Source organism: Callorhinchus milii, unplaced genomic scaffold (genome assembly GCF_018977255.1).
Source record: "Callorhinchus milii isolate IMCB2004 unplaced genomic scaffold, IMCB_Cmil_1.0 Scaffold2, whole genome shotgun sequence".
NCBI lineage: Eukaryota > Metazoa > Chordata > Chondrichthyes > Chimaeriformes > Callorhinchidae > Callorhinchus > Callorhinchus milii.
The window spans coordinates 32,053,293-32,078,321 of NW_024704743.1; the positions used below are offsets into that span (position 1 = coordinate 32,053,293).

Here is a 25,029-nt window from a genome sequence, read left to right on the forward strand (position 1 = left end):
TGGTCACCCCCCTTCCCCTCCCCTCCCCTCTGACCCCAGCTCGGGTCTGAAATGCTGTACACTGTCCAGCGCCTTGGGACGTCCTCCCGACGTGAAAGGCACTATACAAATGTAATCTTGTTGTTGTTGTTTAACCTGCCAACACTCACTTTCGAGGCTCACAAGAAAAAAGGACTTGGGGTGATTAATACCTATAGTAATAATCCTTGCATTTGATATGGCGCCTTAACATGTCGTTGTGATGTCTCAAAGCGCTTCACAGGATATACTGTAAAGTGGATTGACTGTATATTTTGTAGGCAAAACACATAACTGCATCTTGGTAAGCATCATAAGGAACAGACATCTTAAACCCAACGCAGAATTTCTGGAAAATTGTTAAACTCATTCTGAATTTAGAAGCCATTTTTTCACAGTTCGTTTTCAGTATTGAAAAAAAACGGGTCCCAAATGAAACTGAACTGGTGATTTTTCCTCCCCAAGTGACACTTGTCCTGCTCCCCGCTGTGCTGTGCCCCCATTGTTACCATGGCAATGGTGAAGTACCACAGCACTGAAGCAGGAAGGCGGAGAAAGGGCCAGAAGCAGTCCACACTCAGATTATTAAGTGCTACGTGCTATATCTTGCATTATCATTGACAGCTGAAGAACACCGTCCTTCCTTGCATAAAATTCCACCTTTGTGTAACTTGCTCCCAGTCAGCTGCTGCACTCATACCTCTAAAGTCTTCGCCAAACCCTCCCCACCCCCATAACCCTTATCACACATGGTTTCTGCAGCATTGAATTCAGCAGGTTCTCCTTCTGAGTGAATGGCAAGGTGGACTGATGAGAGGCTTAGCACGGGAAGATCACAGGATCCCGTTTTCCCTCGGTTTAAGGAGACGGGGGACGGTGGTGTTTCCGCTTAACTCTGCAGGACTTACATGCGCAGCAGATGATGCAGGGGGAGGCCAGTAGAAGCAGTGGAGACGTGACCAGGACAATCAAGCCTAAACCAACCAGAATCCCAACAACCTGCAAGGAGAAAGAAAAGGAGACAAGCTTCTTAACTTTAATCTTGAAAGTAACAAATTCACTCGGAATCTCCAGCCAAAAGCTCTGCCCCTCTCAACACGAAGCAAAACCTCTCAACGTTAGCTGACCAGATTGCAGGCTTTTCTGATTTACTTTTAAAGATCTTGGGAAGGGATGTAGAGAGTGTTTTTCCTGTTCCATATATACCTCTAGCCACAAGAGAAATTTGTAACCGTCGATATGCATTGTCTGTGATGCTGTAAGGAAGTGTCTGCGCCCTCCAGCATCTCAAGTCAGTCATAATGGGGGACTCAGACCCTGGATTAAGCTGCAAAATGACTGGAATAGATGTTTAATCTACTCCTTGTCAGCAGTTCTCCATCTGGCTTTAGGAGTCATTTCAGCAACGAATTAATAATAACCTTGCATTTGATATAACACCTTATCATGTCTTTGAGATGTCTCAAAACACTTCACAGGATTTACTGTAGAGTATTTTCATCCACTAAATATAGTCGATTACCTTTACAATATATTCTGCAATGTGTTTTGAGATGTCTCAACGATGTGATAAGGCACTATATCAGATGCAATGATTATTATTAGTGACTGCATTTATTTTGGGGGCGAACATATTCCATATTCATCTGACTGAATATATCAGCGTGAAAGGCGCTATACAAGTGTAATTTGTTGTTGTTGTTGTTTGCTTCAATAGCGACATCATGAAACCAGGACTCCCGGCTCATGATTCTCCACTTTTAAATGCCATTTAAATACCATATTTTTATGAACCAAACACTCAGAGGAGCTGGTATCTTGCTAGCCTGCAGTCGAAAGCTGCACTGTGCAAGCAGAAAGCAAGAATCTTAAAGGGAAAGCCCATTCCACCTTCATAAAGGTCACCATTGATGAACAGTTGGATACGGTGAAAATTTGTTGCAAAAAATATTGAATGTACAGGCTAAATTGAGCTAAGTATGACACTGTGAACAAGTACATCCAAATACAATGCATAACACTCACCAAACCCAATCACAGAAAAAGCATTGGCATGCAGAGATGTCGAAAGAGGTATTAAGATATTGGGCTTGAAAATTGAAGCTGAGGTGGCTGAGGTGACTAATAGCAGGAAATGAAGTGGGCAGTATTTCTTTATAATAATCTTTGTATTTGATATAGCACCTATTGCATTATTGTAGTGTTTAGTGACTGTGTATTTTGAAAGAAAGTAAGGCGGTTAATTTGCACAGTGTCCCACAGACAGCCATGAAGTGAACAATCAATACTTTGTTACTCTGATGTCAAATTTAGATATACAATTTGTTTTATCATTGTAGAATCACAATATATTCCCCGCTATTACGATTCCCCAAATAATAAATATCATTTATAAATATTCTTCAATAAATACAACATAAATGATCAGTTACAGTTGAGAGCTTGACTTTAATTATAACACATAGAGCATAATTAATAACAAGTTATTATTTACACATTTCAATGCAACTAAACCCCAGCAAGGAATTAATTTCCTTTCAGTACTCACTCGTCTATCTTTTCCATTGCTGTGCATAATTCTGATGACACCTACAACTCTGTGTTACATAAATGTTATTCAGAACACCCATGCAAAAAGACTGCCAAGAAAAGCCACAGAGAAGCAAAACCACTGGGACTATTCATAGTATAAATAGATGCAAGAATGAGAACAGTGATTCATGGAGGAATCAACTTCAATAGGCAGATTGGCCCTTTCACCATTCCTGACATAATTATGATCTTAACGATAGTTACTCATTAAAATCGCTAGTTGTCAAACCTAACCCATTATATCAGCTGTGTGAAGCTCTGTTACAACCTCTTCTATAATTCAGATATCGTCTCTGACATACCTGGGTTCGATTCCAAATGACAGATGCCCTGGAGTGACCTAACTTATTTCGGCAGGGTCCTTTGTCATAATGTCTCAGGAAAATGTCATTCTGGAGAAAACAAAAACAACCTTGGTGTTAGAATTTACATAGATTTACACACTGTACAACATGACTCCTGTGCTAGGTATTGCAAAATATATCAACCAGGCTTCTCTCCCCTGATCACTATTCAGTACCGAGTGGTGAAAGCGTCCCAACTAATTGTAAAGGGCAATTTCAGGAGTTCCTCTTTATTCAGAGAGTAATTAACAACAACCAAGTTGTCAGGTGGGGTGGTTGAGGCCACACCACTGGATTCATTTAAAAAGCAGCTTGATGCTTTGATGGGTTGATGGTAGGATGAGATCAGATCAATCCTGTGATCTTGTGAAGTGCGGGCACTGGATGCGGACAGGATAATAATAATAATCCTTGCATTTGATATAGAGCCTTATCATGTCTTCGAGACGTCTCAAAGCGCGTCAAAGAATATACTCTAAAGTGAACTGACTGTATATCTTGTGGGCAAAAGGATCAGACTTAGGCACATTTACTCTCCACAGTCAGATAGACTCACATTCCAGGTTCCTGTATGGAATATGGTTACTTGGCACAAACAAGACCAATGATTCTCTATCACAATATGAGTGGACTACTGAGTTCCAATGGCCTTGGAATTCATCATCTTTCTGAAGAAGACACTTACATCCAAATTTTGAAGGCAATACCAGCAGAAGGTGTGCTTGCAGTTCTTACACATCATTTGAGCGCAGCCTTCGTTTCGTTCGATGAAGACATGGCACACCGGGCACTGTTTGATGGGAGCATCGGTGTCACTGCTGATCGGAATACTGAGGAACAAACCAGAACAGGAAAATGAGTTCAAACTGCGTGACTGTGATAGAGCTCACAAACAGAGTGAAAGCAAATCAAACCTATAAATGTGTTATTTGGGACGTTACATATTATGGCATCTATTATGATGCACATGAGATGATTTCTTAATCTCTACATGAGGTTAATAATCCCTTCAAAAAAAATAATAATAATTTGTGAGGCGAATGCTCTAACCAAAACGCTACAGAACCCCACTGCTTGCGCTGGCTCTCTCAAAGATCGATCTGTTCCCTATATGCTTGCTAAATCTTTGAACTTCAGAATGCACTTTGTAGAATTATATGGCAACATATGAGTTAATGTTAGCTTGTTAGCCAGCAGCAACATTCGGCTTGCTCTGAACCTCACAGGAAATGTGGCATGATTTCTTGGCTCTGGTTCAAGCTTTCAAAGTTTTTTTACAAAAGTGAAATAATCAAATGTCAAGAAAGTACTGGATTACCACTCCCTTTCCAACATCCCTTTTTGTACAAAAAAAAGCATGAAGTCATTTCCATATCTGTATTAAAGAAATCTGCCTCTATTAAGCTACTTCTCAATGTGAAGTGGAAGCATACATTTATACTGATTCAAGCACTACTTATATGCAAGGAACCTTACTCATGACAGTAGTAGCACTTTATAGTTTCTCAAAATAACCTTATTTGTACCATGTGAATTCTACCATGTGGTCTTAGCATGCAGTTTTAATGTAAAAATTCCTAAGTACTGAATAGGAATTATCTGGATATCTCTTCTTATTCCTTTGAGTTCCCGCTCGATTGTGGCAGCTTTGAATTCCTTAATAAGAAATGAAGTTAGAACTACCATTTCTAACTTCGAGAAGTCTGACCTGGAATTCCTTTTGGTAAATGGAATGTGACCCTTGGGATCTCAGAACAAGATCCCAAGAATCACATTCCATTTACCAAAAGGAATTCCCACTTGTGGGACTCCGATTCCTCACTAAGAAATACAACACAATTTACATTTACTTAGCGCCTTTGTTGTCCAGATGGCATCTCAAAACAATACTGAAATGTGAAAGATGTCTCAAAGCGCTTCACAGAATATACCATAAAATGAATTGACTGTATATTTTGTGGGCGAAACACGGCATCCAATTCCACATAGGAGTGTCCCACAAACAGTTGTGGATTAAAGTGACCAATTTATTATTTTTTTTAAAAAAGGAATTATTACCCGCGGAAAAGCCCCGCCAATCGACTAACAACCGGGTTCCTACTTACAGGCGTGTGGAGTAAGGTAATCTGCCCAACATTTCGCGCTGCTGGGAATCAAACCCAGGTCTTTCGGCTGTGAGGCTCAAATGAGGATCAAATCACTCCTCATCTTTGACATGTTAACACCACATTTGTGTGTGTGTGAGTGTGTGTGTGTGCGCAGGGGGAGGAGAGGTTGTATCAGCAAAGAAATTAGTCATTTTGATAACCTCTTTCTGGTGACTGCCGGACATTTTAATAAATGCAAGCATTAATTATTAATAGCAGATACACAGCCACGCTTATTTCTTCTCCTAGCCCCACCCCTCCCCCACTGACCGAGGAAGGAGATTAAAAATTCCCTCTAAAGCTGCTATATTTCTCATATTTCACAATGCAAGGTCACGTTTAGATCTTTGTGAATCTCTTACCCACTGTCCTCTACGTTGGAGGCCGTGATTGGCAGGCTCTCCTGGCACGTTTGCCCCGGATGCCAGCCGGCCTTGCAGACGGAACAAAACTGTGTGTGGCAGGAGGGGCAATTCACTTGCACAGGCCGGTCGGAATCAGATGCTTCAACCTGGCACACAGCCTGGCACTGAGATTCAGGACACCACGTTCTGAAGGGATCAAGATGAACTTCTACAAACAAAGCATAGGACATGTCAAGTAAATTCTTATCACTGCTAATTTATTATTAAATACTAACTAGTTTCAACAATAGCCTTTAACAAAACAAGATCAAATTTTACAACTTGTAGCACTCCTATTTCCACTCCTAAACCCTGAAATTTCTCATGGTCTTAGCCTTCATACTGTTGTGTGGAGTTTTAGACATTTTTTTAAACTCAAGTCTTAATATGGAAGCGGGTTTCCTACATTGCTTCTTAAAGCAATAATAATCGTTGCATTTGATATAGCAAATTCTTATTTAAAAATCACTTTAAAGTTATTTAAATTATTTAAAACCTATTTGCAAATTAAAGCTGAATTACATTGGTAATTGAAAATAATAATGATCCTTGCATTTGATGTAGCGCCTCATCATGTCTTCGAGACATCTCAAAGCTCTTCACAGAATATACTGTAAAGCGAATTGACTGTATATTTTGAGGGCAAAACGCGGCAGCCAATTGTGACAGCAGTGTCCCACAAGCAGACGTGGATTGAGTAACCAAATTGCTGTTATTATTATTATTGTTATTTTGGAAGAGATTATTACCCCCAGAAAAGCGATCCACTTAAGGCACTTAAGGGTAAGACAATGAAGGATTTCAGGCTCTTGCTATCTCCAAATATGTTGAATTATGATTTTAGTTGACCCACTGAGACATGCATCAACATTGGCAAGAGGCCTTTAGCATTGCCATCAATTTAATTCTAAGCCCCTTTCCCAGTGAACTGATTGCAAAATTCTTTTATTGCTCTGCCTCATGACATTGGCACCAGCTGCAGCCAGGATGAGGATGTGCGTGAAGGCTGCACAATGGGGTCGACCTTGCAATATTTATACATCAAGTGGTAGAAATTCCAATTATTGTAACGTTTCAGAACATCAAGAATTTGTCAAGATTCTTAAGAAGTGTTTAATATTGAAGCCAGTTTTCTGTAAGTTTTTTTGAAGTACAGAAAAGGGGCTGCAAAGTTAAAAATTCAATAATTTGCTAAATTCTGAATACGCTGAAAGGCTGCATTAATACAGTAAATCTAAACCCAGGTGGAGTTTTACCCCACAGCTATTGTTGCGTTCACTCGCGAGCTTTGTAAGCAGTGGAAGCTGTTCGATTCGTGAGATTCGGAAAAATGCTGAATTCCAAGACTGATCATTGGCTGTTTTATTCAAGCTTTCCCAGTCATTAGGATTCACCAGTTCTCTGCTGAGGGCTCAAACCTACACTTGTCATATGTTAAATGCCCAACTTAAACGGGTTCTCCTTGGAGCTAAATTGGCTCCAAAGCTCTTTTCGTGCCATGGGATTAAAATAATTGCTCTTAAAAGAAACAGCAGACATGATGATGAGCCAAATGCCTCTTCTGTACTGTAAATTTATATGGTTCTAAGGTGACATGCTTGGCAAAGGGCTACTGATGAGATAACAACCATCTTTGCTCAATGTCAGGACTTGGAGAGACAGACTGGGGGCAGGAATTCTTCCCACTCAGCTCCTGTTAACCCTGCAATCCAAAGCCCTAACTGGTACAGTGGTTCAAGGCAGCCAAGCAGGAGGAAGCTTACAACGTAGTGCTTTCAATGGCAAGTGGCTTTGGCAAGTCAATTTTGTGGAAATTTCCACGTGTAAGTGAGATGCATGGAGTCTGGTTTGGATACTCTTAAGCATGGTGATGTGTCAGACATCCGGTTGACAAAAAAAGTTTGTGTAATTGCATAAATTAAAAAAAAAACTTCTGATTTTTTGTAAACCAGAAGTCGCAAAATCCAGTGTACAAATATTGCAAATTAGACTCCAATGTCAAGATTATTGCAGCTAGTGATGGGAAGAATTTCCTTACACCTATTGTTATTTTTCTAAGATGAGCTTGAAGTTAGAATTACATTTTGTTTTATATATCTTGCTTGCAGTATTAAATCCCATCGTTATTCTCAATATTTATCAATTAAATAGCCAATACTTCAGCATTCAGGTTAGTTACAGTGCCCACCAGAATTGGGACAGGGTAACGGAAATGACAGAAGGATCTAAACATAGAGAAAACTTTGTAAACTCATCTTTAACTTTTCTAATACTGTCCCAAATAAAATAGGACAGGCAACCTTTTGAATGACTGTTCATGCCCAGTCCCTTGTTCCCTTATTGCAATGTAAAAAAAAACCTGTTAGAATATGCTTGCAATTTCAGCAAGCACCATTTAGTGATGTTTGCCAACAGAAAGAAGTGCCTGGTAATGTAAACTGTACTGAGCGTGGCATTTTCTGAGGGAAAAGTCATGGACATCACAGCAATGTGCAAAACAGCAAATAAGATCTTAATTGAATTTCAGAAAGTAAATTCAGCACAATATATGTTTTGTCAGTAGAACAAGAGAACACAGGTTTAATGTTACAAGGGGCAATTTCAGGACAGATACCAGGAAGGTGATTCAGGGTAGGACACTGAATTCATATAATAAACAGCTTGATGCGATAATAGAAAGATGGTTTGCGGGTATTCTGGAAAAATATGATAAAATGAGCCAAAGGGCCTTCTTTATCCAAACCAATCTTGTGATTTTGTGAAAACTTAGACAATCTTGGTTGGAGCCAAGATCTTGCAAGTTTGCATGACGTGCAGAAAATGCAGTTGAGATTACAAGGCGTCTTTTCCCGTGGCGAGCCACTTTTCTGAGTAACACATTATCAGTCTCGCATTGGGTGTATCCACCTGGTCAAAGGATACTCTGGTGGCAGTGGAAGATGCATGAGAGCTCTGTGTGGTTGCTTACAGAGCCAGAAATTATTCCACGAACACCTGGCCTTATGAAAACTCCCAAGTGAAATCATTCCCATTTCCCATAGATTGAGGTGAGATACATCTCAGCACTTCGGATAATTTCTTGAAAGTGGGACGGTTATTTTTGTATTCTACAAAAGGGTAGTTATTCTATATTTCTTTCTATAATGATTGTTCATGTAGAGTCTCTGGTCATATGTAACACAGTTACTGTGGCATCATTAGCCCCTCCGCCCAAAGTAGCCCTGTACTCGGTCACGTTCAAATGGCTCTTTGAGGCTACCTGATGGCAATTGAAAATTGGTTGCCCAGATGTATCCATAAACCATGTGTATAAAGATTGAGCTGCTTCCTCTATATTCTGATATTTAGCTCAAATATCTTAGGGGATCAGAGACTATTTATGCAGATCTTGCCACAGTTTATGTAAAATCTATTCTATTGTAGATAGTCCACATTAATTTGCATAGACTGTGGCATCAGTAAGGCCGAATTGTCTTTTCTCAACACCATGCTTAAGAGTATCCAAACCAAAGTGAGATTTCCATGCATCACACCTACACATGGAAATCCTAGGAAATCACAGCTGCACCCTCTCTCTCTGGAGGGACGCATCCTGCTTACCTAATTCTGGAAAGTAATAGGCGCAAGTTGGCAATAGCCAAGGCTTGAGGACCCCAGAGTGTCTGTTCGGGTCCTGCTGGAGTCTAACCAGCTAAAACCGCATAGCTTGCCATTGATATTGCTGTCTGGCATGCTTTCCTGCTGCTTGTCCAGCTAGGACCACACTACCCATCGGAGCTTTGGCTTGCAAGTCTGCATGAACAAAGTGGGAACTGAATGGGGATTTCTGGTAATGGTGTGATCTCGACATGATCGCACCACACAATGGAACTATGACTGAAGAAAGAACAATGGCCTTATTCATCCCTATTCTACCGAACTGAGTTAGAATATGCTTTCTAATTTATTATTTATTATTAGAATTTGGGTTAACTGCTTGTCTCTCAAGTATTCTCTGAATTGTACATGAATAGCCAGCAAAGCAGTCGCAGAATGTTTGTGAATAACAATGAGGACTAAGCAGAAAGAATCACCGATAGGGGAGGATATGCAAAACCAAGCTTCCAAGCCAATTCTCAATCTTAAATGTACTGAGCTTGGCAGGTGAGCACAACTCTCTCTCTTGGTCTATCAATGTAATGATCAGCAGTGAATAACAGCCACTTGTCTGCATATGTCAGTACATTTAGCGAGTATTATTCCCATCCCCCACCCATTTCCCCAATCTTTAGCTTTCAAGCATGTCAAAATATTTTAGCAATCTCCCATATCGTAACAATCAATATTGCGCCTGACTCCCTCCCGCCTGTTACAGTCGCCAATTAAGTGAGGCTGATGCTGCTTTGCACTATGTACTTTGTGCTTTGTTAGTGGCTTGGAAGCAAAAGCATCCCCTAATGGAGAGAATTATTATGAACAAGTTGCACACCTCGGTCACATTTCAGTTTCTGGTACAGCTGGAGCAGATCAGCAGGGACCAAACATGTAATCTGAAACAAACATAAAATACAAACAAGTTATAAATAGATCCTGAAAAAAAATTAAAGGTATATTGCATCTCAATGATAACTACTTTTAAAAACGTGGTGGATGGGTATTTGAGGAGCACAGGTTTGCAGGGTTATGGCGAAAAGGCTGGGGAGTGGGATTGACATTAATTGCTCTATTCAAAGAGCCGGCACAAACTCGATGGGCCGAATGGTCTCTTTTTGTGCTGTTCAATTCTATGATTCTATGAACACATAAACATTGTGGGGGTGTATTTTGACCACTTGTCAACAGGAACCGTTTGTTGCCACCTCCTGCCAACGCAGACAGTGGAAGTTGTATAGTGACTCTGGGTCTCTGGGGAAGCAGAGCATCACAGCTACTGACCCACAGATCTTTTATTCATGGCCAAAGCCTGTAAAAGTAAGGCCAGCCAGTAGCTCACTCACCCCCGGCACTGTGCTCGTCATGAACTTTCTGAGCCAATTATTCCATCTTTCCTTATTTCCATAATTCCAGTCTTCAATATATCACTACCAAGCACACCAATGGCAAGTTTCTTATTTCTAAACCGATTTAAACCAACCCAGTCATCTTAAGAGTCTACAAGATCAATGGAGACATTTAGATGAATTCGGATTTAGATTTGTTTGATCTTACTCTTCCAGAATGCCCACCCTACTATTCTTCCATCACAGCATGAAGCCATTTCTCAAGTGAGTCCTGGTCTCAACCACCCTTCCTGATAACTTCTTCCAGTTGGTTATTACCATTGTTGTAACATAGGCCATAATACAGAGCTAAAAAGGAGCAAGCCCACCAGTCCACAACTTATAATAATAACATAATAATAATATAATAATACTTGCATTTGATATAGTGCCTTATCGGGTCTTCTAGGCGTCTCAAAGTGCTTCACAGAATATACTGTAAAGTGAATTGACTGTATATTTTGTGGGTGAAACGCAGCAGCCAATTGCGCACAGCAGTGTCCCACAAACAGTCATGGATTTGAAGGAATTATTACCCCCGGAAAAGTAATCTGCCAATCAACTAACATCCGGATTCCTACTTACTGCTAGGGAAACAGAGGCGTGTGGAGTAAGGAAACTTGCCCAACGTTTTGCCCTGCCGGGAATCGATCCCAGGTCTCTCACTTATGAGGCGAGTGCTCTAATCAAAACACTACAGAACTCCACTGCTTGTGCTGGCTCTCTGAAATAGTGATGCGTTACTACTGAACTACAGGATTCCACACTGCATTCACAAGGCATATGATGCTCATAAAATATTAACATTCAAAAAATAGGCTGATGATCTGGAAATAAAAAATCAAACAGTATAAAATTATTGTGGAATGTTGTTCTGTGGACAAACGTGGCAGCTATTCTGTACCAGGAACAACCCTCAAGAGTGAAAGCAAAATTTGAAAAAGAAAGAAAAATAGAAGATAAAGAAAAAAGAGAAAAATATAATAAAATAAGTACAAATAAAATAGGAGAGGAGCGTAACTGCAGAAATAATATCTCTGGCTCTCAGAAAGATCGATCCTTGCTCATTAATATTGAATGGGACTGAAAGCCTGTAAACAATCAGAATACCAGCACCTACATGAACCTTATAACCTCATTATCAACAGTCCCCACTCAGATTTTAAATATTACAAACATCAACAACAACAACAAGCTTTAATTTATAGAGCGCCTTTCACGTCGGGAGGATGTCCCAAGGCGCTGTACAGTTGGGTCAGGACCCGAGCGGGGGGGAAATGGTCAGGGTGAAGGGAGGGAAGGGAGGCAGCGAGGAGGGGGTAGAGAGTCGAGAGGGGAGCTGAAGGCACGGTCAAAGAGAAAGGTCTTGAGACCGGCCTTGAAGGAGGAAAGGGAGGAGGCGGCGAAGGCACTGGGAGATGGAGTTCCAGAGCCTCAGGGCTGAGAGGCTGAAGGCCCGGCCACCGATGGTAGGGCGGTTGGGGCGGGGGATGTGGAGCAGACTGGAGCCAGAGGAACGGAGGGTACGGGCAGGTAGGTAGGGGGATAGTAGGTCGGAGAGGTAGGAGGGAGCAAGGCTGTGAATGGCCTTGTAGGTGAGGATGAGGATCTTGAATTCGATCCTCTGGGGGATGGGGAGCCAGTGGAGGCGAGCGAGGGTGGGAGTGATGTGGTCCCGAAGCCTGGTGCGGGACAGTACACGAGCTGCAGAGTTCTGAATGACCTGCAGCTTGTGGAAGGAGGTGCCGGGAAGGCCGGCGAGGAGAGAGTTCCCATAGTCCAGCCTTGAGGTGATAAAGGCGTGGACCAGGGTTTCAGCAGCGTGAGGGGTGAGGTAGTGCCGTAGTCTGGCGATGTTCCGGAGGTGATGGAAGGCGGTGCCAGTTGTGGTGCGGATATGAGGAAGAAAGGACAGCTCAGGGTCGAACAAAACGCCGAGGTTCCTGACTGGCTTTGAGAGGTGGAGAGTGCAGCCTTGGATGCTGATGGTGTCAGCGCCTGAGGTGCGGAGGCGCTGACGTGAGCCAATCAGGAGGGCCTCAGTTTTGCGCACGTTGAGCTGAAGAAAGTTGTCTCTCGTCCAGGACTCGATGTCGGACAGACAGGCTGTCAGGACATCGGGGGTCGTGGAGTTGAGAGTAGAGGAGGAAAGGTAGAGTTGGGTGTCATCCGCATACATGTGGAAGTTAACCCCATGTCTGCGGATGATGTCACCAAGGGGGAGCATATAGAGGGTGAAGAGGAGGGGACCGAGGACAGAGCCCTGAGGGACACCGCACGAGACAGTGCGGGGGCTGGAGGAAAAGCCATTTGTGGAAACAAAATGAAGACGGTGGGAGAGGTACGACCTAAACCACTCAAGGACAGGGCCTTGAAGGTTGAGGTGGGAGGACAAGCGGTGGAGGAGGATAGCGTGGTCGACCGTATCGAAAGCGGCTGATAGGTCGAGGAGGACGAGGAGGCAGAGGGAGCCCTGGTCACAGATGGTCAGGATGTCATTAGTGACCTTGACCAGGGCGGTTTCTGTGCTATTGGCAGCACGGAAACCAGACTGAAGGGGTTTGAATAATGAATGGGTGGAGAGGAAAGAGAGCAGTTGGGAGGCGACGACTCTTTCGAGGACCTTGGACAGGAAGGGGAGGTTGGAGATGGGCCGGTAGCTTAATAGCTGCGATGCATCAAGGGAGGGTTTTTTCAAAGTGGGAGTGATGGTGGCAGTTTTTAGGGGAATGGGAACAGAGCCAGAGGAGAGGGACAGGTTGATGATGTCTGTGAGAAATGGGGCAAGGAGGTGGAGCTGGGAGATAAGGAGTGGAGTGGGGATGGGGTCAAGGGAGCAGGTGGTGGGTTTCAGGGACAGGATGAGTTTGGTGACAGAGGGTGGGGAAACGGGTTCGAAGGTGTGTACGGGAGGGTGGGTAGGAGTCAGAGTGTGGGAGGGAAGGGGTGGGGGATACCAACATAACATCAGAAGATGTTATGTTGGTACATTGTTGTAAATTTCATCTATTCCTCCCATTTCAATTGCATTCCCTCCCCTCCCTGTGTGAGAGCAAACAAACCTAATCCCATTTCAACAGAGCATTCTCTGCAGCATTAGTGCACGCAAGCCTTCCTATTCGTGCAAGTATGCAAATACCTGCTCAATTAAGAAAGATGACACCTTCACATCTCTATACATGCAAAATGGACCTGGCACACTTAATAATAATATTAGCATTTGAGTTAGTACTTTTCATGCAAGGATCATGTCTCAAAGTGCTTCACAGGATATACCGTAACATAGAGTCACTGCTTTTTATAGACAAGTACAACAGCCAACTTGCCCACGGCACAAACAGCTAGGAAGAAAATGACTAGTTTTATCTTGGGGATTGTTGGCCAAATAAAAATCAGGAAAAACTCTTTTCTTTTTTTCAAATAGTATCACGAGATCTTTAACACCCACCTGTACATCTAGGCAGGACCTTGATTTAACATCTCATCTGAAGGACAGCACTCTCTATATTGGAGTGTCAACCTACACTATGTCAGGTCAAAATCCTGATTTGAGCTTGAACCAACAACCTTCTGGACTTACCGGTAAAAATGCTACCAACTGAACCAAGCTAACACCATTTAATAGAATAGAAACTGGGAATCCATATAAGTTTATACTTTAGTTTTATACACATGTCTCTGTGCTTTTGAGCACTCCATTGAAGAATAATTGTATTTTTATAGTGCTTATAACATCAAAATATCCAACATGCTAACATTAATCAATGTGACGTGTAGTAACTTTTTTTTAAGACAAACATGACAGCCATTTTGCATGCAGCAAAGTTCCACCAGCAGCCATGAAGTAAATAACCAATTTATCTGGAGCATTTTGGTCAGAGCCTGAGGAGAAACTCACTTCTCTTTTTAAGTAGTGTAATACAAATAAATAAATACAACTAATTATATAATAATAATAATCCTTACATTTGATATAGTCCCTTATCACATCGTTGAGATGTCTCAAAGGGCTTCACAGAATATATTGTAAAGTGGATTGATTGTATATTTGTGGGCAAAATGCGGCAGCCAATTGTGCACAGTAGTGTCCCACAAACAGTCATGAATTGAATGTTGTTGGAAAGATTAAAAAGTGATCCAACAATCGATTAACAACTGGTAGGAAATTGCTAGGAAAACAAGCGTGTGGAGTAAGGAAACTTGCCTAACATTTCACCCCGCCCGAAAATCTAACCCGGGTTCTCTCGCTTGCAAGGTGAATGGCACTAGAATATGGGACTCTACATATTTTTATATCAATAACCAGCAGACAACAAACATTTCTCCCCTTCAGTCTGGGTTGGATTTGAACCCACATCTGAGAAGTAAAAGGTCAAGGCCTTGTTCCCATGCTGGGAATTTTTAGATTCATTCAAACTTTCTTTGTGATTAAAAAGGAGCAATATCCAGAAACAAGAAGTGAAAGAGAAAAAAATCCCAAAGCGGATAATGGTAAAGTGCAAGAATTTTAAAGCAATGTTCCTGACATCAGTTCTGACAGACACAGAAAGTAATATTTCCTCAGGGTTACGGTACCTTGGCTATTGAATTTGAAACTAGTTTAGATATTGTCCTAGAAAAATATAACTCCTTGGCAAATTTATTACAACAACAATTTTATGTTTTCGCACTAGGCTCTGCGACCCTACCACTCCCATCGTTGCCCAACTCCACTGGCTTCCCATCACACAGAGGATACCGTTCCAGATCCTGGTCCTCATCTTCAAAGCCTTCCACGGTCTTGCTCCTGCCTACCTCTCCGACCTCTTAACCCCCACTCTGCACCCACCCTCTGGAACTCCATCATGCAGTCCCTCCATCTCGCCCCTCCCTCGCCACCTTCAAGACCCATCTCAAGACCCTCCTCTTCGACCGTGCTTTTGATCTCCTTGCTAACCACCCCTGCCCTCCACCCTTCCCCATCCCGACCCCCAGCTCGGGTCCATAACGCTGTCTGTCCCGATGTGAAAGGTGCTACACAAATGTAATTTTGTTGTTGTTGTTATATGTGTGTAGAAGGACCTTTGGCCCACTTGATCTCATCTGTCCAAAATACCAACCTATCTTCCCATCACAAGCTGCTTCCTAAATGAGTTCAGCACCCTTGCCTCGGGCAGGTGAACCTTTTCAGTGAAGTCAATGTGTAGTGGCCTCAAACACCGATGGGTGTTCACTTCTAACCTTATGATAATAATAATAATACTTGCATTTGATATAGCGCTTTTCACGTCTTCTAGATGTCTCAAAGTGCTCCACAGAATATACTGTAAAGTGAATTGACTGTATATTTGTAGGCGAAATGCGGCAGCCAATTGCGCACAGCAGTGTCCCACAGTCATGGATTGAAGCACCCAATTTTTTTTTTTCTTGAGGGATTGTTATCAGGCGTGTGGAGTAAGGAAACTTGTCCAAGGTTTCGCCCTGCTGGGAATCGAACCCAGGCCTCTCACTTGCGCAGCGAGTGCTCTAACCATTGAGCTACAATGATCAGTGATCTGATAAAACTGGAACTGGCAAGCAGCAGAACAGTTATTTATCAAGTTTAGATTGCTGTATCTTTTGGAGATGTACATTAAGGACTATGCCTGTAGCTATGGTTAAACTAATTTCTGGGAAGGAGACGGCATCAGAGTAGAATTCCCACAAAGCCAGTGGTGATGCAAATCCAATTACCTGCAGCATTCAATATTTATCAATCCTTTTTTGAACCCTGTGTGAATATTGTACTTTGAACAGCAAGATCCTCCTATTTTTCAGAATATTGTTGAGCAGTCATTGCAATTATACTGCTTATGACTGTAATAAGTTCACTGGCCTGAAGTGAGCCAAATTCAGCAAGGTAGCGTTTATGTTAGCAGCATTGCTGCCAACAGCATACCTGCCTTCGAGGCCCGAAACTTAAAAGATCTACTCTGAGAGCTTGGCAACAATTGCACTTGCGTGCGTTCCCACACGCAAAGTTGGTTGTTATGTCGTAATGTAATCAGGGCGGGATTCCAGCTCCTTAAGCTACTGTGGAGACGGTTCTATTAGTATCCTGCAATATAAACAAACCTAGTCTTTTCCTTTGCAAGACCAAGGTTTCACATGATCACAACAGGGACCAGGCACACTGCTGTGTGCAATTAGCTACCGTCTTTTGCCCACGAGGCATAGTCAATCCACATCACAATATATTCTGTGAAGCGCTTTGAGATCTCTCAATGATGTGATAAGGCGCTATATCAAATGCAACAATTCTTATTAATTATAACACACAGGTAAATTATAGAAAGTGATAGATACCTGAGGAGTGATCACAAGTTTGTTTTTTATGGAGCCTTTTTATGGAGTATTCCTTTAATAACTTGGGTTTGTTAATGACCAGGTTAATGTGGTGAGAGGAGAGTTCACACAAAGTCTCAGACACTGTAACAGCCTGCTTACACACTCCACTCAGGCAGAGCCACGTTGATCATTGTGGCCTAGAGCAACGCCTTATCTGCTGCTCTACAAATATTTGCAGTACATTTCAGCTGAAACCAACAGCAGCTGCAGATACGGTCGGCAATGCAATTGCATCCCTTCCCCCTAATACGTCTGTATATTCATACACCGATAATAAGAAGTCTATACCACAAAAAAATGCCTTCCAGCTGATCTCCTCTGTCGATGTCTGTGCTGGTGCTCACTCCCTTACTCGAGCTATAATCCAATTCCTTTGTTCTTATTTAATATTTTTCCTCAAGTACTGTATTTATCCAATTCCCTTTACACTGTTGTGTCTGATAAAGGATCCTGTGAAATAATAATAATCTTGCATTTGATATAGCACCTTATCACATCATTGAAATGTCTCAAAGTGCTTAACAGAATATACTGTAAAGTGGTTTAATTGTATATTTTTGGGGTGAAACACGGCAGCCAATTGTGCACATCAATGACCCACAAACACCCATGGATTGAGTGACCAAATATAATTTTTTGAGAGATTATTACCCTCGGAAAACAATCTACCAATCAACTAACAAGCGGGTTCCTACTTTTTGCCAGGTAAACAGAAGTAAGGAAATTTGCCTAAGGTTTCACCCAGCCCAGGAATCGAATCCAGGTACCCAGGTACTCGCTTGCAAGGCGAGTGCTCTCATCAATACACTAGAGGACTCCACTTGTAAGGTGCTTGGAGATGTTTATATGATAAGGTGCTATAAATATGTGATATGTTTATAAACTATATATATTTGTGGAGTCCTGTAGCTCAGTGGTTAGAGCACTCGCCTTGCAAGTGAGACACCTGGGATCAATTCCAGGCACGACGAAACCTTGGGCACGTTTCCTTACTCCACATGCCTAATAATAATCCCTCCAAAACCCAAAAAACAATAATAAATTGGTCATTTTCAATCCACGACTGGTTGTGGGACACTGCTGTGCGCAATTGACTGCTGTGTTTCACCCACGAATAAACAGTCAATTCACTTTACAGTCTATTCTGTGAAAAGCTTTGAGACATCGAGAAGACATGAAAAGCGCTATATCAAATGCAAGGATTATTATTATTATACAATATATATAATCTAACATGTTCTGCAGATTTAGGTCATCCTGAAAGACTGCGGTTCAAAATGCAGGATTTGGAACAGGATTCATAGATGGATAGAAAGAAAAAGCAGAAAAGGGCCACGACCCCCATTAAGTTCTCTCTTAGCAGAAAAACAGTAGACCCAAGGACAGCAAGGTAAGTGGTCAAGCTTCATGCCAACTGTTTTTTATGACTACAGAGACAGGTGGAACTATCAATCTACCTAGAAGGGCAGCAATGTGCATTTGGCACCACTGGTCTGTATGGATCTTCTACGCAGATTGAAGAGGTCCCACTGGCCAGAAAGGTGTATTTGAAAACAACTGTAATTGTGTGGGTTTGAACACACCCACGTTTCCATTTGTGCTCAACATAAATGAGGTTGAATACCAACACCGGAAGGGTACGAAAAAATATCACACATTTATAGCACATTATATTGCAACACCTCCAAGCGCCTCACCAGTAATTAATGTCAAGTGGAGTAGGCAAACACTGCAACCATTCACACCAGCAAAGTTGCGTGGAAAGATAGAGTGAGTTTCTGACAATGCAGCATTAGTTCCTATTACATTAGAATGGAAGCATTAGTTCCTATTACATTAGAGTGGCAGCGAAGACTAGGAACTCAAGACCAGACAATAGGCTTGAAGCCTCCCACCAGCTTGAAGGATTCAGTTTCATTTGAACCACTCCTCAAGCAGCCTTCAAAACAACAGAACATTAAACAGAGAGGAGACGAAGGCTAGCTGCCTGTAGATATTAAATATGTAGATATGTAGGTATTAAAGGAATTGAAATGTGGCTGTTCATTTCAGATGTGTTTATATTAGCATCCAATTTACCTGTCAACATTGCTCGAACACAAAATAACCTTTCTGAGCTGTAGCTTGCATGAAATAATGATTATTGTTAGTTAACTAGTCCAAAGATGAAACAATGAAGGAAACCTGTGATTTTGGTGCATAAAAAATTGTTCTGATGTAACACACTTGCCGTAAGTAGAGCCCTGATAAGTACTTTGTTTGGGAAATTAAAAATGTAGACGAAAGGTGAATTGGCTCTTGAGGTCAACATGATTGTTTGAATACAAATATATTATATAATAATAGTAATAATAATCCTTGTATTTGATATAGCATTTTTCATGTCTTCTAGACGTCTCAAAGTGCTTCACAGAATATACTGTAAGGTGAATTGATTGTATATTTGTGGGCGAAACGCAGCAGCCAATTGTGCACAGCAGTGTCCCACAAACAGTCGTGGATTAAAGTGACCAATTTATTATTGCTTTTTTTCTTGAGGGATTATTATCAGGCGTGTGGAGTAAGGAAACTTGCCCAAGGTTTCACCCTCCCGGGAATCAAACCCAGGTCTCCTGCTTGTGAGGCGAGCGCTCTGACCACTGAGCTACAGAACTCCACCTGAGCTACAGGACATCACACCAATATTCGAGTGCAAGAACAACAAAACAATAATTTGCTATCTAATTGTCCTACCATGTCTGTATTTGTGGGAGAGGCACTGATACAAAATATTTAGTGATCTGCCTGGCTTAGTTAATAGCACTCTTGTTTCTGAGTGAGAAGGTTGCGGGTTCAAGCCCTATGTGGGACTTTAAACTCATAATATAGGCTAACACTCCAATGTAGTGCTATGAGTCGCTGCATTGTTAGACATGCTGTCTTTTAGATGAGGCATTAAGCCTAGGTCCCATTTTCCTATTCAGGTAAAGATCCGAAAAGATGAGGGAATTTCTCTTCGTGTCCTGGGCCAAAAATCTTCCAAATAAACTATTGGTCATTCACTGCATGGCACTACACTAATTTGTAGACAGAGTCATTGGCAGACGTCTGGGAACGGAGGATACGTGTGCACATTTCACACTGTGTGTATGTGTGGTCAAGACTTAAGGAAGTGGGGGGAAAAACAACAACAACAAGATTCCATTTATAGAGCGCCTTTCACGTCGGGAGGATGTCCCAAGGCACTGGCAATAACTTACATATTGTCGCAAAGGCATCAATATGTTTTAAAGATTAACTATATATATCTGTACACACACTATGCAGATACATGTAAAGTTAGTGATTTATGTCAAGAATACAATACAGATTTATAAAAGGCACAAAAGCAAATACATTATAATATAAACATCAGTTGGTAAATTGTATTTATAGGCATGCATGATAAATAACAGTAAATAACAGTAAAACAAGAGCAATTTCTGTTCAACATTATAAGGTGCAATGCATGTTTACCTCTGCATCCTGCAGGACACCCAGTTTAGAACAGGCCATGTCTGGGCATGTGACAGGAGACCCACAGCCTTCTCGGATCATCAACTCTACATACTGCTTCATGCACTAGGAGCCAAAACAAATCAAAGAAAGCAGGTCAGGTATGTGATACACTAGTGTGATCAGTATCACCTTGCATTGTGTATTACACCAATATGTTGGGGTTTCATATCTGTGGCATCTGATTTAATATAACGCGGGAGTATACAGCACTTGGCCATACAGAAAGAAGGGTCACTTATTCAAATCCCAGTGCTGAGTTAGAGGATGTTAGATGGGACTGCACCTGATTTGGTGCAATTTGAGTCAGTGCCTCTGAGATAGACCAATTCAAACCTTTGTTCACACCCCTATTTACAGGTTGATATAGGGTGAGGAAATCATCAGGTTTGTACCTGAAAAGTCACTCCTTATGAAAGCTCGCATTTGAATTAAGTGCTAGAGGGGCCATTGAGCATGAAATTCATAGAAAATCATAGAATCACAGAAACAGGAGAAGGCCATTCAGCCCCTCGAGCCTGTTCCGCCATTCTATAAGATGATGGCTGATCTGTATCTCAAGTCCAATTACACCCCTTGCCCCGGATCCCTTAATATTTTAACCTAACAAATAGCTATCCACCTCAGCCTTGAAGATGTGAATAGATCCAACATCCACAGCTTTTTGCGAGAGAGAGTTCCAGATTTCCACTACACTTTGGGTGAAAAACTGCCTCCTGATTTCACTCCTGAATGGCCTAGGTCTAATTTTAAGATTATGCCCCCTTGTTCTGGATTCCCCCTCCACCAAAGGAAATAGTTTCTCTGTATCTACCCTATCGAATACCTTTATTACTTAAAAAACCTCAAAAAGATCCTCCATCAAATCACACTGAAGTTCATTGGTGGTCATCAGATGAAATCAGTTTCACAGTCGAAATTTCTATCTCTGAGTCTGTCAGCTTCTTATTCAAGACTGTGACAAAGCTGAGGATTGTGAAACGCACAGGAGCAGAATTTCTGATAGCATCTTCATGGTAATGTGAGCAAAGTATATCAGGAGTCATTTGGCTACATTCTGCTTCTGTTCTGAAACAAAAGTGTTCATAAGAAAAAACTTGCACTTGATATAATACCCTTCATGTCAGGAGGACGACTCAAAACGCTTCGCAAGATATACTGTAAAGTGTAGTGACTGTGTATTTTGTAGTCGAACTCAGCAGTCAATTTCCCACAAACAGCCACAAACTGAAAATGAATTGGATAATTTTGTGTGTTTAGCCCTTCCCCTGAGGGGAGACACCGCACCCTGGACCTGGATTAATATCAAAAAACAATTTGAACACTATCCTTCACTATCAGAATCAGTCAATTATAATAATAAATAATAATCCTTGCATTTGATACAGCTCCTTATCATGTCTTCGAGACATCAAAGCACATCACAAAATATACTGCAAAGTGAATTGACTGTATATATTGTGGGCGAAACCAATTTCACACAGCAGTGTTCCACAAACAATCGTGGTTTGAGTGACCAAATTATTATTATTATTTAATTTTTTTGGGAAGGATTATTACCCCCAGAAAGCGATCTGCCAATCAACTAACAACTGGGTTCCTAATTACTGCTCGGTAAACACAGGGGTGTGGAGTAAGGAAACTTGCCCAACGTTTCACCCTATCCGAGAATGAAACCCAGGTCCTCTCGCTTGCAAGGCGAGTGCTCTAACCACTGAACTACAGGACTCACAGTGCTTTATTTATTCCTTTGGAATATTCCCAAACCATCAGCCCTACACTACAGGGCTTCCTGGGTGTCTGGGTCCAGTACTTCGGGGGAAGTGTTATTAGCCAAGCACGAAAATATGGCTGACGTCTGGGTTTTAAGGTTGCGCCTGATGTCATTTCCTGCCCGTTGCACATGAAGTGTCGCTGGCTTCACAAAGTGATGTCAGCGGAGCTTCCACAAGATCACAAGATTGGTTTGGATGAAGATGGTCATTTGACCCATCTGATCTCATCCCTCCAGAACACCCACCCTACCATCTTCCGATTTACAGCATCATGTTGGCTTTTCGAATGGGTCCAGTTTTCCTTGCCTCAACCATCCTTCCTGGTAATCTGTTTCAGTTTAGTTACCCTCTGGCTAATGAAAACTTCCTGGTATCCGTCCTTAAGTTGCTCTTTGGAACTCTAAGCCTAAATCCTCTTGTTCTGTTGTCTTGTTGCATTCTAAAGTATTTATATGGGTTTGCTTTTTCAATCCCATTTAAAATTTTATACACCTCTATGAGGTCTCCTCCGAGTTATCTTCTCTCAAGACTGAAGACCCTGCACGTAGCAAACAGCCCATGTTAGCCTTCTATACTCCCTGTCATGTCCGGCGCTCAGGAAGTGATGTTTGTGGTGACCTGATGATGTTTCCTTGCCAAAGGAACTTCAATTGCAATACAAACGAACAAAAAAAATCAAGGTAACAGGAAGTGAACACAGCTCAAATTTAGCATTGCCAGGCTGTAACATGACTCATCTATTTTTAGTTTGATTCCCATTGTGCGAATGACATTGATTCGATTTAAACCATTCATAGAAAAACTCCTGTCAACTGAATAAAGCAGGCGGTTTTGGCCTCAGACTATATGCAGCTGCTTTTAAGTGCCCTAAATGACTTCAAATTCATCCACGTTTGTGACATGGTGTAATTTATGCAGATGGCAACTTCCACACGACAGCAGGCAGAGAAATAAACCCGCAATTCAAAGCTCTGAAGCATTTGAATGAGGGGAAACGACTCCCAGAGTTTAATATCAGTGAGTTGTTAGCCTTCACAGAGGAGCATTAAGTATTTTGATATGATTGAAAATTCTGTCGCGTAAGGTATCCCAGTATGTTTGAATCTACATATGCAGAGTTTGGACCGATCCATATCTCCAAGTTTGTCTTACTGTAGATACATCTGGGGTGTCTCCTCAAAGTGAGTTCAGTCCTCGGCATCCGGTTCAGTGCTGCTGGGGCGTGCCAAAAAAAGCTGGGAGAAGGGTCTAGGTATAGTAATGAAGAAACTGGTGATGTGGCGCTAGCACTCGCTGTCCATCACCGTGGAAAAATCTGGTGAGGAATTGGGAGGCCCTTTCGATGTTACTGTACGTGGCCCAGGTCTGGCCTTTAACCAGGAACAACTCCACTGCAGTCACCAGAGACGCCTTCCAACTTGTCTGGGGTCCAAGATGGATCGTGTCCGCACAAAACCCCGGAAAAGGGGGGAAAGGGATCCTAATGTAGGGGGGTACCCTGCGGCGACAGCCAGCTATGTCTGGCAAAATGCCTCGTCACCGGCACTGACCAACAGCTATCAGGTCATTGCCTGGCTGGCGATAAAAGAGGCCCCTCCCCCTCAGGGCTTTCATGCACAGTCGAGGTCTGGGCCAGTCATGGCCCTCGGGCCGGCTGCAGAGGCCAGGAGACCGTGGACCATCTCTTCCTGGAGTGTTCTTTTGCAAAGGCAGTTTGGAAAAAGATGGAATGGATTCTCTCGCGGTTGGTCCCTGGGGATCCGCTGTCATGGCACTCAGTGCTGTACGGCCTGGCACTCACATTAAGACCCAAATCAAGTACCTGGAGGATCATAAACTCAGTAAAGAAGGCCCTTTGGCATTCCCGAAACCAGGTGTTCTTCTGGCAGAACGAGGGGACAGTGAGGACCTGCCTCAGGCTGGCACATGCTAGGTTCAGGGACTATATACTGAGGGACAAGCTGAAGTTCAGCTCAACCGTGACAAAGGCCAGATGGGGTCTGACCCTGGCAGGAGCCTCTCCAGCACAACCCGCTCAGGGCACACCCACCGGGTAGCCCACGAGTGCACTCGAAACTGACTGAAATAAATGTACCGGTTCAGAAGGACGTTCGAGATGTAACCAAAGAGCGTCCTGAAAATGTATGTGTGGTAAACATGTGCGTGTTCGGTGCACATCGGGGCACCTTCCCAAAGCAGCAAATGTGCCTTATCAGGGTCTGTGCGGCCGCGCGCATGGATGTGGTGCACACAGGGACAACTCCTGACTGTGTTAAAGGGAGCGTTCCAAAAGAAATGTGCGTGTAATCTATGTGCGGGGAAGGAATGTACCGTAAACAACGGAATGTTTTTTGTACTGGGAGAAAATGAAAAAAANTTGTAACAGAAGATTTGTGTTTGTGTTGGATTTCTGTTGTACTAAATATTACATTTGTAAATAAATATATTTTCAAAAAAGTCTCCTCAAAAGTGAGTTCACCAGAAAAACCCATTCATTTGGAGACAGCAAGCATGGATTTATGAAAGACATGCTTGACTAATCGTATCAAATTCTTTGAAGTAACAGACTGAACTAGACAAAGGTAATGCAGTGGATCCGGTGTTAATGGATTTCCAGGAGGCCTTTGATAGGGTGCCACATAAGACTCATAGCCAAAATCAGGACATGTCAAGTCAAGGGAGAGGTAGCAGAATACAAAATCACATTCATATAGCGCCTTTCACATCGGGAGGACGTCCCAAGGCACAGGACAGTCAGGGATTTGGACCCAAGCTGGGGGTCGGGATTGGGGAGGATGGAGGGCTGGGAGGGCATGAGGGTGGCTGAAGGC

General features: G+C 42.3%; 1 protein-coding gene across 1 annotated transcript in view; it reads right to left on the minus strand.

Annotated features, from left to right (window-relative positions):
* Positions 1-286: 286 nt before the first annotated feature.
* LOC103184902 (E3 ubiquitin-protein ligase RNF144B) overlaps positions 287-25,029 on the minus strand; it is a 35,890-nt gene continuing 11,147 nt past the window's right edge. Inside the window, exons 3-8 of the mRNA XM_007903158.2 lie at positions 20,385-20,489; positions 9,974-10,034; positions 5,464-5,674; positions 3,640-3,784; positions 2,913-3,002; positions 287-1,017 (exon numbers count right to left, since the gene is read on the minus strand). Coding sequence (XP_007901349.1) covers positions 877-1,017; positions 2,913-3,002; positions 3,640-3,784; positions 5,464-5,674; positions 9,974-10,034; positions 20,385-20,489 — 753 coding nt within the window. The 3' untranslated portion in view covers positions 287-876. The remainder of the gene's footprint in view (positions 1,018-2,912; positions 3,003-3,639; positions 3,785-5,463; positions 5,675-9,973; positions 10,035-20,384; positions 20,490-25,029) is intronic.